This window comes from Manacus candei, unplaced genomic scaffold, assembly GCF_025592945.1.
Source record: "Manacus candei isolate 608988 ecotype Guabito, Panama unplaced genomic scaffold, ASM2559294v1 h1tg000076l, whole genome shotgun sequence".
NCBI classification, from domain to species: Eukaryota; Metazoa; Chordata; class Aves; order Passeriformes; family Pipridae; genus Manacus; species Manacus candei.
This window is the reverse complement of record NW_026138124.1, coordinates 5,713,528-5,729,374: the sequence shown is the minus strand read 5'-3', so window position 1 is coordinate 5,729,374 and position 15,847 is coordinate 5,713,528. Positions and strand designations below refer to the sequence as shown.

Genomic DNA, 15,847 nt, shown 5'->3' with positions numbered 1-15,847 from the left:
ACCCTACTAGGGACCAGAACATAGAGAGGAATAGTGATGAGAGACATCACAGTACGACACAAACCTCAGTGTGGTGCTCAGGGACTTGTCTGTGAAAGTGTTTTGCAACAGGCAAGAGTGTGAGTCTCACTGTATTGGGTTTCACTGGCAAAGAATAGTGTAATGCTGTTATGAAGCTCAAGTTTTGTATCAGTAAAAGATGTTGAGACTTGCAAGATGTTGCTGAAGCATGGGTGAATTTTCTGTTCTCTGTTATGTCCCTTTCTCAGGTGCAGCTCACCCTCCTGACTGCTATAGTGAAGCTGTTCTTAAAAAAGCCTTCTGAGACACAGGAGCTGGTTCAGCAGGTCCTCAGCCTGGCCACCCAGGTAAGCCAAGATATCCAGTGATCCAGAGCCCTCCAGACACTGTGCATCCTGCCATGTGGTGTCTCCCATCTGCCAGGCCAGTCAGCTTTGCAGTAGATGGGATTCAAAGGTATTCCCCTGCCTCCCAAAGAGACTCCATTTAAGAGCTGCTCTGTGCCTCTTGCCATCTGGAGTCTTCCCTCTCCTTCTTAGCTCTTGCTTTATCCAAATTCCTCCCCTATTCCCCCACTAAAGGGGCAGGGTGGAGTTACCAAGAAACCAGAATGCTTTCTCCTTGAAGGTGCCTTGCAGTTAAAACATCTGGAGCTGTGACAGAGGGAAAGAGCCTGACAGGGACTTGGTTCTGTGAACAGCAAAGTTTAGGCAGTGCTATGAAAAAGAAAGAACTGGAGTTTGGGGTTTTTCCTTTGTACTTGGATGCTGTCAACCAATGTGGCAGCTTTGCTGGAGGCTGTAGCAGTGGGTTAAGATCATGGATTCATTATGCATGAGGCGCTGAGTTACAAGCTCAGATCACTGCAGGCGAGGCTGGGATTGAGCTGGCAGACACAAGTGCTGTAGTTCTGGAGGACAGAAGTGGAGATGTCCTGGTGACAGGGGTGGCTAAGACCTCAGCCAATCTTCCTACACTCCCTGGCTGTAATGACTGGGGTAAACAGCCCAAAAAAAGCAGCTCCTCTCCAGACCTGCTGTGCCAAGTGATAAAAATAGTCTCCCGGCTGAATGGGCTGCAATTCCGAGCAGAAAACCTGGAGTCAATCATCAGCTGGCCTTTTTGATCCTCTATGCTGCAAGAAATCATGTCTGTGAACTTATTAGTACTTAAAACTTTTATTCATCCTTTTGAGGAGTTGCATTGGTCGGCAGCAAGAAACACATGGCCTACTTTTCTTGCTTCAAAACCTGCTTTTAGGCAGGATCTCAGCTGCTCTGCAGAGAGGAGTGGGCCAAGGGCTTGCTGTATCATTTGCCTGAGCCAACAGAAGAAAGGTACTAAGTGTTAAAACCCACTGTGCTGAGTCACAAAACACTTAATGGCACCCTAGGAGTATAATAGGCGTCTGTTTTTTCTCTGTTTGTCACAAATGTTGATTCAGTCTGGCTTCTTGTATTTTGTATGAATAATAAGTCAATGTAGGATAACTGGCTGTAAAACACTATAAAGCCTTACATTTCAGAGGTCTGATTTCTAGGTGGAGATACTGGTTTTCACTTGAGTGGGTGAGTAATTACACGTGTATTTCTTTCCCCAGCTTAGGTATTGTTGCACTTTGAGCGTCTGGGGGTAAGTCTGCACAGCACACTGCAGGCCTGATTGTAGCAGGAGCCAGTTTAATCCAGCCAACAGTGGCCAAAACAGTAGTGAAGCAGCTGAGGATGGCAGGGACATGGATGTGTAGCAGGGATCAGGTCCCTGGCAAACCCATAACCTATAACAGACCTCTACATCCCCGTTGCTGTTGTGGGTCTGGCACGAGTGGGGAGCTGAGCTCATTGGTATGCAGACCCTGGAGAGCAGAGAACTGGGAGAGAAGCTGGGAAAGGGAAGATCTGAGCCTCTTGTTTCAGTAGGTTTGCTAAACTTTCAAATCTGTTTATTTGGCTGTGGAAGGAAACAGCCAGTCTTGAATCTGTTTGTGCCTGCAAGTAGATGGAAACCCGTGGTCTTTCACTTCTGCCTTGCAGAAACCCTCCTGATCTTGAGCTGCTGGTGCAGGCAGGATGTGGAGAGTCTTGTAGGGATTGTCAAGGGCAAAGGGATTGTTAAGGATTGCAGGGATTGTTAAGGGTGTAAAGAGTCAACCATCAAACAAAACCAGCACTGCAGAGACAATGTCTGAGGCTACAGGTAGATTTATCTGGGTCCTTACAAGCGAAATGAGCTTAGCTCAGTCTCATTCCAAATAGAGGTTTTACTGTGTGCCTGAGGATGTTGAGACAGACAGCAGAGAGGCAGGTTCTGACAGGTCAGCAGCAGCATGAATGAGATCACAGGAGAGGAAAAGAAACAGCAAGAGGAAGGCTGATGAGGTGTATGATATATTGCCATAATTTTAGGGGGAAAAAACCCTCAGAAACATTTATCCTGTTATTCTGCTGACGGGTGGGTTAAAAATCCCAGGTCTTGCTTCCATGAGCAGTTCAAACATGTTGCACTGCAACATAAAACCCCATCACCTCCCTCTCCCTTGAACATTAGCTGCAAACCATCCCCACTCACTTTGCTGCTCCGGGCAGAGATGCTTAAAGAGGAGAGAAATAATTAGCACTTCATGCAGAGGCAAAAGTATCTGCAGTAAAATAAGGGGATTATTGGCAGCTGGAGAACTGATGAAGTATCCTAAGTGTGTATCATTAGCATCTTTCCATACTTCATTAGATAACTAAAAGGCAGGATAAATAAGATCTCTTTTGGTATAAAGAATATGGCTTATTAAGATGTAACTCTGCAGCATCTTTTTGTCCAGCAGTGCCCTTGGGTAAGTCATACATTTCCAGGAATCTTGGATCATTATTCAGTATTGTATCTCTACTCTTAGTATGTGAAAGAGTGATTTTCGCTCACATTCTTTTCTTCTGTCTGCACCCCCTTGGAGTTCTCCTGATACTTATTGTTATATCAAGTGGCAGGAGAGTTTAGAAAGCAGTTGAGAGCTCTGTGGTTTGGGGCAATTGTGGGGTATAAATCCCAGGTTTTTTGCTCCTTGACCAGCTGAGCAGGAAGCCAGGCATTAGCACTCTGGTCCTCCATTTTTATTTTGGGATGTTCATCACAACAGTTTGTAACACACTTTGAAACTGCTGGATGGGTGGGGGTTTTTTAATCCAGCAGAATCGCTGCTAGAAAAAATAATCGATTACAGGCCTTAGTTCACCCCAGACCCGTGAGTGATGTATTGCTTTGTCTCAGGATTCTGACAACCCAGACCTGCGGGATCGCGGCTACATCTACTGGCGCCTTCTCTCCACGGACCCCGTGACCGCCAAGGAAGTGGTTCTCTCGGAAAAGCCGCTGATTTCCGAGGAGACCGACCTGATCGAGCCCACCCTGCTCGATGAGCTCATCTGCCACATCGGGTCCCTGGCGTCCGTGTACCACAAACCCCCCAACGCCTTCGTGGAGGGGAGCCACGGCATCCACCGCAAGCACCTGCCCATTCACCATGGCAGGTAAGCTCGGGCAGCCACCAGGACAATGGGCAGGGTTGGCTGTTTCTTTCTAGCAAACGGTCCAGAAGATACCAAAAGATCTTTTAGAACACTCTAATGGGATTTTATTGATAAGTGTGTAAGGGCTTGCAGGTCATTCAAGGGGCAGTTCCGCTGTCGAAGGTAATCCTGGGTTATATAGTGTCCAAGTTTCTGGGTCAGAAGACACAGGAAGTATGGAAGTTCTTGTGTGAGGAGGAGCTGTGATGTTTTTTAAGAAGACATTGGCTGTAAGTGCTCTTGACATGAGAGGCTGAGTTAAAAAGCAGAAGGTTTGGGTAAGGGTGGAATCACCTTTGGTGCAAGGGCTTCCTTCAGGGGGAGGAGGAGTAGAGTAAGAACAGGCATCTTTCAGAAGATGGTTTTGTAAGAGCTTTTGCTTCAGCAACAGCACAGCTTAAGGAGCCTGTCTCCTGGAATACAGTATCAGTTTCTTAGAACAGGCAAGTAAAGGGATCCTTTGCTGTTGGAATATGAAATGGGGAAGGATTGGTAAAAACTACCTTTCTCACTCTGTGCCTATGAGACAGGGGGAGTGCAAAAACCATCAAAGCCCCATCACTGAAAACTGTTAGAGCTTAAAAGAAGATGGGTAGACTGATGTCTGTCTAACCCTTGGGAGGTGGGGGGAAATGCTTTGGCATATTGCCTGGAGCTTTAATGCTTCCCTGTGATCAGAGTCCTGGAAGCAGGTTGGATCTGCAGGCAGTGCAGCAGCTCCAGGCTGCAGAGGGGTTGCTATTGAGCCTGTTCCCATGGTCCCTCATTCAGGTGAGCAGTGCTATTTGCACTAATGGTATTAATTACACAACTGAGTGTGCTTTGCAGCAGGAGGCAGAGTATCCAGGCTTACCTCTTAATAATATTCCCAAAGTGACATTTGGAGTGCTATTTTTTGCTGTTGCACTGATAAATCAGTGTGCGATGCTGCTGCTTTTCTATTTTCTGACACCACTTCTCTGCTATTCTTAGCAACTAAAGCTATTTCGGTGGTGACTGGCTTTGGGAAGCCGAGTTGTTTTCTCCCTGCCTATGAAATCAAGTCTGGCTGCACTGACCCAGAATCAGCAAGCACAAGTCTACCAGTTGGATGAGAAAAGCAGTGGCCGCTTTCCTGCCTCTCCTAGTCAAAGATTTGTCTCAAAAGGAGCTGGGGTAGCTTTGGTCTTTGGTGTTACCAACCTTCCTGTACACTGTTGTTTCAGGTCACGACAGAAGATAACATTTTAGGGGATTTAGCTCAAGGAATTCAACTTTTTGAAGCAGCAGTTTTTTACTAGCTTCTTGCATGTACTGTGTATGTGCTTGACTTTTGTAACTCATGCTCTGTCTGCTGACCTTAAATCTGTTCTGACTAGAGCAGAACCATTGCTTCAACATAAACCCTCCAGGCCTCAATCAGCAGTGTTGAGCTGAGGGAAGGTCTGAAGGGTGCTCCTGCTGATCATATTGATGCAGTGCTGGAACCCATTTGGTAAATTAAAAAATGAGAGGAGTTAATGGCACACTGGGCTTCTCCAACAGGAGCTCACCTCCAACCCCATTATTGGGGTTTTCTGCATCAGTGTAAAGCAAGTTAAGGGTGTCCAGTGGAAGATAACCATCTCACCTAATTGTTTGGAGTTATCTTCTTAACACCTGCACTCCAGTAATGACCATTCTGGTGGCTAAAGTGTCTGCTAGAGATTGAGGTTTTCCTTCAGGTTGCACCATGAGATAGAGGTGAAAGCAGGGAAGTGTGGACATGTCCACAGTGAATGTGGTTTGAGAGTCAAGACAACGTTTTCTTGAGTGGGTTGGCAGAGGTAACCAGATGAATGGTGCTTCCCTGGGTATAAAACTTGGAGTAGTTAGTTATGGCTGGCAGAATTCACTACGTTGCTTTTTGATTCATATAATTTCCATTCCAAGCAAGGACAGGTTTCTTTGAGCTCTCTCAGCTGATGGGAAGACCCATTGAACAGCTCACAGATGGTGAAATGTTCCTGCCTCTTCAGTGAACCCAAGTGTCACAGAGTTGCAGATGTATCCTGGATATGGGGGGAGAAACCTGATTGCTTGGCAGTGTTTCCTCATGTGGTGGCTCCCACCACCCCTGCTCAGCCATAATTCAGCTGAGAAATTTGGGAAGATGTTTACAGGGCTCCTGGGAGGAGTCTGGTTAGACTTGGGCAGGAATCTCTATCCCCCTGTTTCACAGGTGGCTGCAGGAAATTTTTGATTTTGGTTCCCTCTGTACATCCCTTGTAAAACCCAACATCTGGGACCTGCTGGAGGCTGAATTCATAGGGCTAAATCTCCAGTTCACATGGGCAAACCCAGCTGTTACCCACTGGCCAAGACTGTGAGGGGGAAAGCTTATATCAAGACTTTCTGCCTTCTATAACCCACATATTCTTTATTAATTTTTTCTTTCATATAAAATTCAAAGTTTTTTTATATACAAATCTCTTTAAAGAGACCCATTCTTCCCAAACGGGGTTTTGTTTTTTAATACAAACTGACTTGGCTTTGTCCTTTCTTAATTTCTTGTTGGGTTTTGGGGCAACAGCAGTTACACAAGACCTTGAGGGATTTCTCTGTCTCCATCAGGAGAAGGATGAGTAAGTGTTGAAGAGGTGTAGTGTTAAAGGGATTACAGACTGGGAACGAACCAAGTGGCTTGTAATGTGCCTCTGCTTGGAGCTGCTGTTCCTCCCCTTCCCAGGGTGGGGGTGGGAGTGGATCACAGTAACCACTTGCTCTTCAAAAATGTTCCAGTGAGCAGTTCAGCACACTCAGCAGTCTCCCTGCTGAAGGCAGAAGCAGAAAGGACAGCTAATATTAGTATTATTTGGGGTCTAAAGCTTTTAATGCAAAGAAGCTTTCAGTGCTTTCTGCTGCTGCTGCCTGGTAACTAATTCATTCTGCAGTCCTTATGCTCCATCTTTTCCTCTTGGCACTGAAGTTGGGAGCAGCTTAGGCTCTGTCACTGAGTTTTTCCCCTGAGCAGCTGAATAAGGATGAGGGAATTCTGGCTACTTGGAATGAGGAGCTGCAAATCCTTACAGAAGAGCCCCAGTGTTAAACACCTTGTCAGGACACTAATTCCCACAGCATTTGTGGGCAGTTACCTGTTGGCTGCAGCTGCAAGGACATGAGCTGGAAATCATTTTATCACTTACTGCTGGCAACAGGGTACAGAAGGGATTTCAATTATCTAAGATGAGCATCTCTGAATTTAAAGAATAAATACACTGTAGTGAGATCTTCAGGAGCTACAGTCAGTTACTTCCCCCCTCCTCCTTTCTTGTTATAAAATCCAGTGACAAGTGAATGTAAACGGTAGCCAGACTGCATATGATGAGAAATTTTGGAAGCTGTATAATGAGCATTTCTAGACTAGCAATTAACATGCCTGCTAACTCAGAGGAAAGGAAATTATTGATAGAAGAGAGGAATCAATTTTAGATGGGGGTTTTCAATTAGGAAAGAGTTGTGGAGCTTGTTGCTGGTCAGTAGAAGGTGATTAATCGAGATGTATGGGGAGTGGTGGAGTTTGCACTGGTTAGAGTGAGGGCTCAAGGGTTTTTTCAATGTTAGGTTGATAACATTCTCTGAGGAAATCTGAATTATTTATTTTTCCCCATGTTTATATGTGGCTTTCAGGCCCAGTGGGCTGAAAATCATCTCTATAGGTTTATTCTGAGCTGGGAAATACTTATTTTCAGTGCTGTAGTCCATGTAATACTCATGGCTCAACTGTTTTGGATGGGTCTGTGATTCTTAAGGTGGGCAAATTCCACACCTTGGAAGATTCCCTTTACTGGACTGAAGACCATGCACGATGCTTGGGAAGCCTTGGTACTCAAAGCATGTGGTGAAGAACCACGTGCCATAACACACTGCCAGCTGTACCAGGGGGCAGAGCACTGCTGGGATAATCTTTGGACTGGCTTCTGCTTGTCTTGCTGTGTTTCCCCACGCTGAGAATCCGAAGCTGGAGACCACAGGTGACTGATGTCTCTCTCCCCTCTGCTTCTTGTCCCACCTCCTGCAGCACCGACGCTGGCGACAGCCCCGTGGGCACCACGGCCACCACGAACCTGGAGCAGCCACAGGTCATTCCATCCCAGGGGGACCTCCTGGGAGACCTCCTCAACCTGGACCTGGGGCCCCCCGTGAACGTTCCCCAAGTGTCCTCCATGCAGATGGGTGCCGTGGACCTCCTGGGAGGAGGGCTGGACAGCTTGGTAAGCAGCATCCTCGTTAGCTGGTGTGAAATAATTGGAGCTGTGCTTATCTCTGCAAAGCCTTGACTATTTGTGCTTTTAATGCTTGGATCACTGAGCTCCCAGTGCTGAGTCTTGAAACTCCAAAAGGATTTAACCAGTGCTATTGTACCAACTCCCAGCAGGTTTTTCCTGCTGTAAAATGGATGTTGCTTCATGCTGTAGAATCCCCATGGTCAGTGGATATATTTTTTCTGTGCTTTTTCTGTGCAAAAGAAAACCAAAAAGTTGTTTTAAGCATGTAAAGTGTTTCACTGCTTTGTATTTGATTCAGGCTGCCTTTCAAGAAGGCATTTTACTCCACCCACTTCCCAGCCTTCCTGAATTTCGGTGCAAAGCTCTCAGGCTGTAACCCTGTGTCATCTCACTTTTATATGTCATGGCTTAATATGGGTGACATTTTAATTGCAACGAGGTCAAGAGGGAAACACTCTGTGTAGTCCTCACCATGCCACAGCAGCTCATGAGGTACCTGCCCTGGTACTACCAGGGTCAGGCTCCAGTGGGAGTGATCACACCTTTTTGTGCTCTGGGGAGTGAGCTGGGCGTGAGCTGCAATGAGAAAATCACTTGGCAAGGAGACAGCAGCAGTGGAGAGGTCAGTGCTGTGGTCTTATAGCCAGGTATTAAGAGGTGGTGAATGATATAATGAGCCTGGGAGCTGTTCCCGTGGAGGGGAGCACAGCACACAGGCCCTCAACTCTCTGGTGACTTCCCTGCAGGGGAAGAAGCACTCCTGGGTATATTTGCACTGTGTAACCTGGGTAAGACTGCCCCAGGGAACACAACTGGGTGTTTTTTCAGACCTGCAGTGGATTTGTCTTGCTTGAGGTTTGGCTTGTAGTTCTCTGACTGGTTTAGGTGGTTTCAGTTCTGAGTCAAGCTCTGAATAACAGAGGTAGGAGGCAGCTGGATGAACCCCAATGCAACAAATCCTTATTTGTCAAATATTTATTTTTTAAGCTGCCATAATCTTATTAAAGCAGACATTGAACTCATTTCCAGCTCTCCATGAGCTAATGAACTGGAAACAATCTAACCCTTAATGGCACTGGCATTCACAGAGGTCAGATGTGCTTTAGCCTCTGTGCTGACCAGCAAATTGTTTGGTCACTGGGGTGGCTGCTCTTACACTGGGGGAGTATCTCAGAGGGGATCATGGTCAGGCTGGAGATGCTGGGAAAGCAGACAGTGAGCCCAGAGCCCTGTGCAGCCTTTCCCTGCATTGCAAGACTTGCCACTAAGAACCTGGGATTGGTAATTGTGTGAAGGCTTTGCAGGAGACGGTGCTGTCTGTGGTGGCAGAGAATGGTTAGCACTTAAATTCCTCTGTCTGTGCTGCTCTCCAGGCCTCTTATAGTAACCCTTTGTTTCTCATTAGTGTCAGGCAAATAAATGGACACAGTAAAATTAAAACTTGGTTTTGGGAGAAGAGCTGTCTCGCAGGTGGCATTAATGGGCTTAATTTAGTGACCTGCTTTGACAGTAGAACTGTTAGTTGATATGGTCCTAGGCTTTTACTTAATATTTTCCTCAAACCTTAAGTAAATCCGTGGAGCTGTGGAGTGTGATCTGACAAAATGATCATGTCTGGATGGGGAGTAGCTGTGCCTCGGGCTGCACAGCCCAGCACTGTCTCAGCTGAATTACTGATGGGGTGAGCACTAAACCAAATGTCTGAATGATGGAGGGTTTTTTGATGTTGGGTGATTTCTGTTGAAGTGCTGTTGCATCAAATGAATCAAAGCTCTGCCTTTTCCTTCCCTCGTGCAGATGTTACAGATGACACCAAGTTGGGCAGGAGTGTTGGTCTGCCTGAGGATAGGAAGGCTCTGCAGAGGGATCTGGACAGGCTGGATCTAAAGGCTGAGACCCAGTGGTGTGAGGTTCAACAAGGCCAAATTACTGGGTCCTGCACTTGGAGCAGCCCCATGGAATGCTCCAGGTGTGGGGCAGAGTGGCTGCAAAGGTGCTCAGTGGAAAAGGACCTGGGAGTGATGGTGACAGTGGCTGAACGTGAGCCAGGTGGCCAAGAAGGCCAGTGGTACCTGGCCTGTGTCAGCAATAGTGTGGCCAGCCAGGGCAGTGACCGTCCCCCTGCACTGGGCACTGATGAGGCCACACCCCAAATCATGGGATTAGTTTTGGGCCCCTCACAACAAGAAAGACATTGAGGGGCTGGAGCATGTCCAGAGAAGACAACAGAGTGGAGGAAGGGGTTGGTCTGATGAGGAGCAGCTGTGGGAGCTGGGTGAGCTCAGCCTGGAGAAGAGGAGGCTCAGGGGGACCTTCTCACTCTCTACAACTCCCTGACAGGAGGGTGTAGGTGGGAGTTGGTCTCTTCTCCCACAAAGCAGGTGACAGGATAAGAGGAGACAGCCTCAAGATGTGCCAGGGGAGGTTTAAATTGCATATTAGGAAGAATGTCTTCACTGAAAGGACTGTCCAGCCCTGGCACAGCTGCCCAGGGCAGTGGTGGAGTCACCACCCCTGGAGGGATTTAACAGATGTGGCACTTGATTTAGTGGTGGCCTTGGCATTGATGGGGTAACAGTCTAGAGGTCTTTTCCAACCTAAATGAGTCTATGATAATAAGCCTAATTAGTGAGTGAATGTGATCTGTATCTTTGTTCATTGTTGTGGGCAAGTGTTTAGCAAGCATCAAGCTGGCTTAACCCTAACCTGGTATTAGCCAAATTGCTGGGCAGTGTCTCTGGGCTGCATGACTCACCAAGAGGGTTGGGATTTGAATCTTAGGATAATATTAAACCACATTTGTGCAGTGCCATCCCCTCTTCTACCCCCTTTTCTTTGGAGGGGGTGTCCGACTTCAGAGGGATGCTCTTGCAGTAAAAGTCCCAACAGGACTAACCCAGAAAGACCAGCAGCAGCTTTAACTTCCATGGCAAATCATTCTGCATTTCAGTTTCTTAAACTGGAGGGGGTTATTTTTTCTTCCAGGCAGTTAAATGAGACTCTGTGGTGTAAAACTGGATAAACACCAAATTTATATTGTTCATTTGAATTTTCCTCAGCATTGCTAGGTATTTATCCCCATGACTAGTGAGACTCCAGCTGCTTGAGAGGTTAATTTATTTATTGAGTAAATCTTATTTTATCTCCATAGTGAGTTCTGTAATTGGTATTAAATGTAACATGCATGCACAGATGCTGAGCATGTGTTAACAGTTACAAAAAAAAAAAAGATAGAAAAAGGGCTGTTAGTACAAAAACAAGATATGGTTTGCTTATAACCAGAGCAGACTTGCTGTAGGACCTATGGAGAGCTGTTTTCTAGTAAAGAAAGCCAGTCTGGGTTGTGCCCCTATTTGCCACCGTGGGCAGATCTAGTTCTTCTCTGCTCAGTTTTCTTTTCCATAAAATGGTGACTAAGCCCACTTTTACAGAACTATTTGAGATCTCCAGCTCAGCAGTGTAAAGCAGTCATACCAGCCACTCACGTGGGAGAAACAAAACTTCCTGGGACAGCAGATTGCTGGATGCAGAGCTTTGTGCAGTTTGATGCCTTATCCCCTCAAAGGCAGCTCTGAAGTGGCTGAACTTCATGCAGGTTACAGGCACCCTCCCAGCTCCTGTTTGCTGTTGATGTGGTGCTTTGCAGGATGTCTGTCTGTGCTGACGTGAGCTGGGGTCATTTTGCCTTTAAACCTTTTTTTGTGTGTTCGTTTGCTCTGAAAATCCACTGAGCATGTGAGGGAGAGCTCTGTGCTGCCCAGCACATCCTGCAGCTCCCTGTGAGCCTGTGCATTTAATGGGAGCAGGGCACCATGGCCAGGAGCCAGGGAGGCTGGCTTGAAACCCAGGGGCAGAGCAGTAAATCTGTGGGAATAGGCAGGCTTGGATAGCCTGTTATGTAAGGGTTTTATTTAATGCTCGAGCCACTCATCTACAAGAATATTATTGATTCAAGACTGGCAGCTGGTCAGATTGATTTATGTCCTTGGTTGAAAAGCTGTTTGATAAACACTGGTTATCTGCAGTTTTCTGTAATACTTGGACTGGTTTGGGCTGTTCCAGGTGGAGCTGTGCCCCTCTGTGTAATCAGGTTGGATATAGGGGGGTCTGACCCCAAGGTTGCCTTCCCTACACTTCGGGGCTGTGTCCCACCCCTGTGCTTGGCTCTGCAGTGGGATGGAGGGTGCAGCAGCTCACCCTCTCCCCCAGGGTGTCCTGAGCTCCAGGCACCTGGCAGCCTGGGAAGAAACCCCTGCTTCAGCAGCCCTGAGTGCCTGCCTCATCCAAAAGGGGCTACTGGTGTCACTCCCTCCCTGTCTGGCTGCTTTCAAGTGGAGAGTTCCAAGTCTGGCCTCAGGGGACAACATGCTGATTTGTTGAGGTTGATTAGGGACTTACCAATGTTTTATAAAGAAACCCTTCTGCTGGTGTTTCATATAGTCAGAGTAGTTGTGGAAGCCCAAAAGCAACCTGGGAGCCAGATTCCTCTCCTGGCTCTGCAAGTGACTTGCTGTGTATAATCTTAGGGAAGTTACTTCCCTTACCTTTTCCTGGAACTACAGTGTGAGTGTCAGTGCTAGGTCAGCCCCAGCATCCATTTATGCAGGGGATGTGATGCTCTCCCAGAGTGCTGCTCCAGCCTCTGATAAGGAGCTGAGTGACTCCTTTCATCTGGGCTGTTCTGGTTTGATGAGCTTCAAAGGGCATCTGTTAAGATTTCTGACAAAGGACACGTGTCCATTGCTGGAGCTGGGCTGATATGGAAAAGGAGCTCTTTTGGTGGGTCACTCATTCATGTCTGATTGAAGGCTGTTGTTGTAGCAGTCATAGGACTTCCAGGGCTTTGTGAGCTTCTTTTTTGCACTTTGGAAACTGAAAATGGTTAGTACTCAGTTTTGTTTGCTGATGGAAGTCGTTCAGCCGGGTGTAGAGCATTAGCAGTAAGTGCAGTGAAAGGGGTGACCCTGGTATTGGCAGCAGGACTTGTTCCCCAGCACCTTTGACACAGCTGTCCCTGGTTTGGAGAGCAGCCCTTCTGCCCTGCAAGCCTGGCTTGGTGGTGTGAAAACAGACACATAAAATAGGCAGCAAACAGGCACGGAAAATGCCTCTGTGTGAGCCACAGCAGTGTCTGCAATGAGATCCCTGCAGCCCACCAGGAGATGCAGCCTGGTCTGTCCTGCAGCTCAGGTGTCTCTAACAGGATTAGCCCAGCTCAGTGGCATCTCAGTCAGCCCCAGCTCCTGATTCCTCTTAAGTAAATGCCTTGTGTTCCTTGCTGCTGTGTTACTGAGTGCTGGCTCTTATCCAGCTCCTTGAGCTGTGGTGCTTGACTCTTGGTTTGGGGTATAAGGGAGGGAGGAGGCAGCAATTGTCCCGTGTTAACCCATGAACTATGGTTCATGAAATGCACAGCTGCCCTGAAAGCCCTGGCTATGCTGTGAACACAAGGCAAAGCAGTTGCTGGGCAGTGGTTGTTGCAGCTTCTGTCCCTGGCTCCACCCTCCCTGTTATTTTTTGGTGCTCCAAAAGCCTCACGTCATTTTGCAGAAGTGATTGTAACCCCTCTGGATCACATGAACACTTCAGCAGAGTCACTTCATTACAAGCTGCTGTTAAGATGCAAATAAACCCTCCTAAATGCAGTAACACCAGCACTGCTGCACTTCATAAGTCAGCATAACTGCTTCCACAGAGCTGGAATTACAGGGCAAAGACTCTGCCACTGCAGAGCAGCTGCAGCACTGTCCAAGCCAACTCACACCAAGTAAAGGTGCTGCTGCACTTTATGAAGAGGTGCTGGTACTGCTTTTATTGATACAGGCTTGAGCCCAGCCTCTTCTTTAAACCCATGTGGCTGCTTTGGTGCTGTTGTGGCAGGATGGGTTTGGAGAGAGCGAAGAGAACTCCTGTTTGAACAACTTGGTGCTTTTGGGAGCAAAGACTCCCTGTTCATCCCCTGCTCATCTCCTGGAGGTGGCAGCTCTTCCTCCTGGGTAGAGGCTTTGCCCTCTTAGCAAGAGGCAAGCCTGCCAACTTTGGGCTCAGGATCAGGGCTTTGCAGTGCTGTGAGTTCCCCTGGATTGTCAAATGCCAGCCCTTGTCCACCAGTGAGCATTTCAGCCTGAGTGGGGCTAACAACTGTATTCACATTGTCCTCTCCTCCATGGGGCTCTTGCCTGATCTCTGTAAGCCAGTCCAGGTTGTCCTTCTGGCAGTGTCTGTCCACCCATAAGATGAATGGAAATGGTTAACTAGAGCTGCCAGCCCTGGGGAATTGCTTCAGCAGCACTTCATGCCTGACTAATATCTGCTTCTTTCCTTCTGCACTCTGCCTGTCACTCCAGATGGGAGAGGACACTCCGTGGGTAATTGGTTCCTGTTCCCTCTGTCTTCCTCCTTCCCTCTTACTCACACACTTCGCTCTCACCGTCTCTTCCATCATTCTGAGTCTGGAATAAAGTTAGGTCTTGGGCATCTCACAGGAGGATGGAGTAAACCAGTCCTCAATGGGGAAAGAATTGGTGCCATGGGAGGGTGACAGGCAAGAAAAATGGAGAGAGGTGCTTGTGTGCTGCTGCAATGGGCAGTGCACCCCGGATCTGATGGGGAACTGATTAGTTCTTTATTAACTTGTGTTGCAGTAGATGTGCTGTCACTTCTCTTTTCACTGTTAGGTAGAGCCAGCTCTGCCTGCAGGGACCTGGAGGAGCTGGCAGCTCCTCGGCGCTCGCTCTGCGGCTCCGTAGCACATCTGCAGTGCTGGGCCCGAGGACAGGAGCCAGGAGAGGCACAGGCTGTGCTGTGCAGAGCCCTCTGACCAGCAAAGAGGGGCTTCAGGAGGTCAGAGCTTCCTGCCATTGGAAAGAGACCTTTTCTCCCACAAAGCAGAGATGTCGGGTGCAATCTGGAAACGTAAAGGGGCTCGTGGTAAATCCTCTGAGCCAGTGAGGAGGTTTTTTTTTCTACTCCTTGTAGGGAGTGAGAGCTGGAGTCTCCACTCAAGCAATTCTGCTTTTTCCCCAAGGCCTGACATTTAGGGAAAATGGAAGACTTGTAAATAGCTTGAGGAACCCCAGTATGTCATTTCTGCTCTCCCTCACAGTGAGTGCCTGCAGATACCAGTGTACGAGCTGCTTCGAGGTTGGGTTCCTACCCTGCAGCTTCTTGTGACGAGTATAATAGGAAATGGTAGAATGGTTAACATCTGGCTTGATTATGCAGAATTATTCAGTCATTTCCATAATACCCTTTGTAAAATGCTTGCTGCTTGATAAACCAGTCTTTCTCCTGCTTCAGACAACAGTACCAGAAGTCCTCCATGCATACAATAATATCTGGAAATGAATTGGATTCTTTCTCTTCCCCCGGACTTCGCTGCCTGTCAGTGTAAAGCATGAAGTTCATCTGCATGCAAGACTATGAATAGGGATGAGGTGTAATAGTTGCATTTATTACTCCTCAGTGAGCCAGTAACAAGATGTAAATGATCTGATATATTAATCTAAATCATGGCTTGGCTTAGCAGTCAATAGAACAAAACTCGGCTCTGCCAGACTGTTTCAGTGGGGGAGACTTGACAGTGTAATAAGCCTTGTTTTATAAGCTCAATATTAATTGGATTTGCATCCTCTGGCTGGCTTCCTTTGGTCTCTGACTGATCCTTCTTTTGACTTCAGAATCACTCACTTTTATCTATTATCTCTTAAGTAAGCTAAGAAAAACTGGACAGCAAGAGCCTGGGTTGCTGTATGAAGAGGTGGCTGTTGCAAAAAATGAGGAACCTGCTGTTAACTTATGCCATGACCTCAAGTAGAGATAAACTGAGTCCCACACAGGAGAAAAAAAAAAGCTCTTAAGGCTTCTTAACAAAAAGCAAATTCTGTGTCATTTGTACTTCTCTAACACCTACTTATGGTGGCTGATGTTGCATCAGCTGGCTCCTGTGGGGACTGGGGAAGGAGAGGTGCCAGGGAATTGAAGAGGGATCCAGGGTAGCACAGGGATTTGTCAAATTTTACA

General features: G+C 47.4%; 1 protein-coding gene across 6 annotated transcripts in view; it reads left to right on the top strand.

The window, feature by feature from the left end:
• AP2B1 (adaptor related protein complex 2 subunit beta 1) overlaps positions 1-15,847 on the top strand; it is a 79,440-nt gene that overhangs the window by 35,188 nt on the left and 28,405 nt on the right. For all 6 annotated transcript variants that reach the window (XM_051810085.1, XM_051810081.1, XM_051810082.1 and 3 more), the window contains 3 exons: positions 270-368; positions 3,280-3,539; positions 7,618-7,810. In XM_051810085.1, coding sequence (XP_051666045.1) covers positions 270-368; positions 3,280-3,539; positions 7,618-7,810 — 552 coding nt within the window. The remainder of the gene's footprint in view (positions 1-269; positions 369-3,279; positions 3,540-7,617; positions 7,811-15,847) is intronic.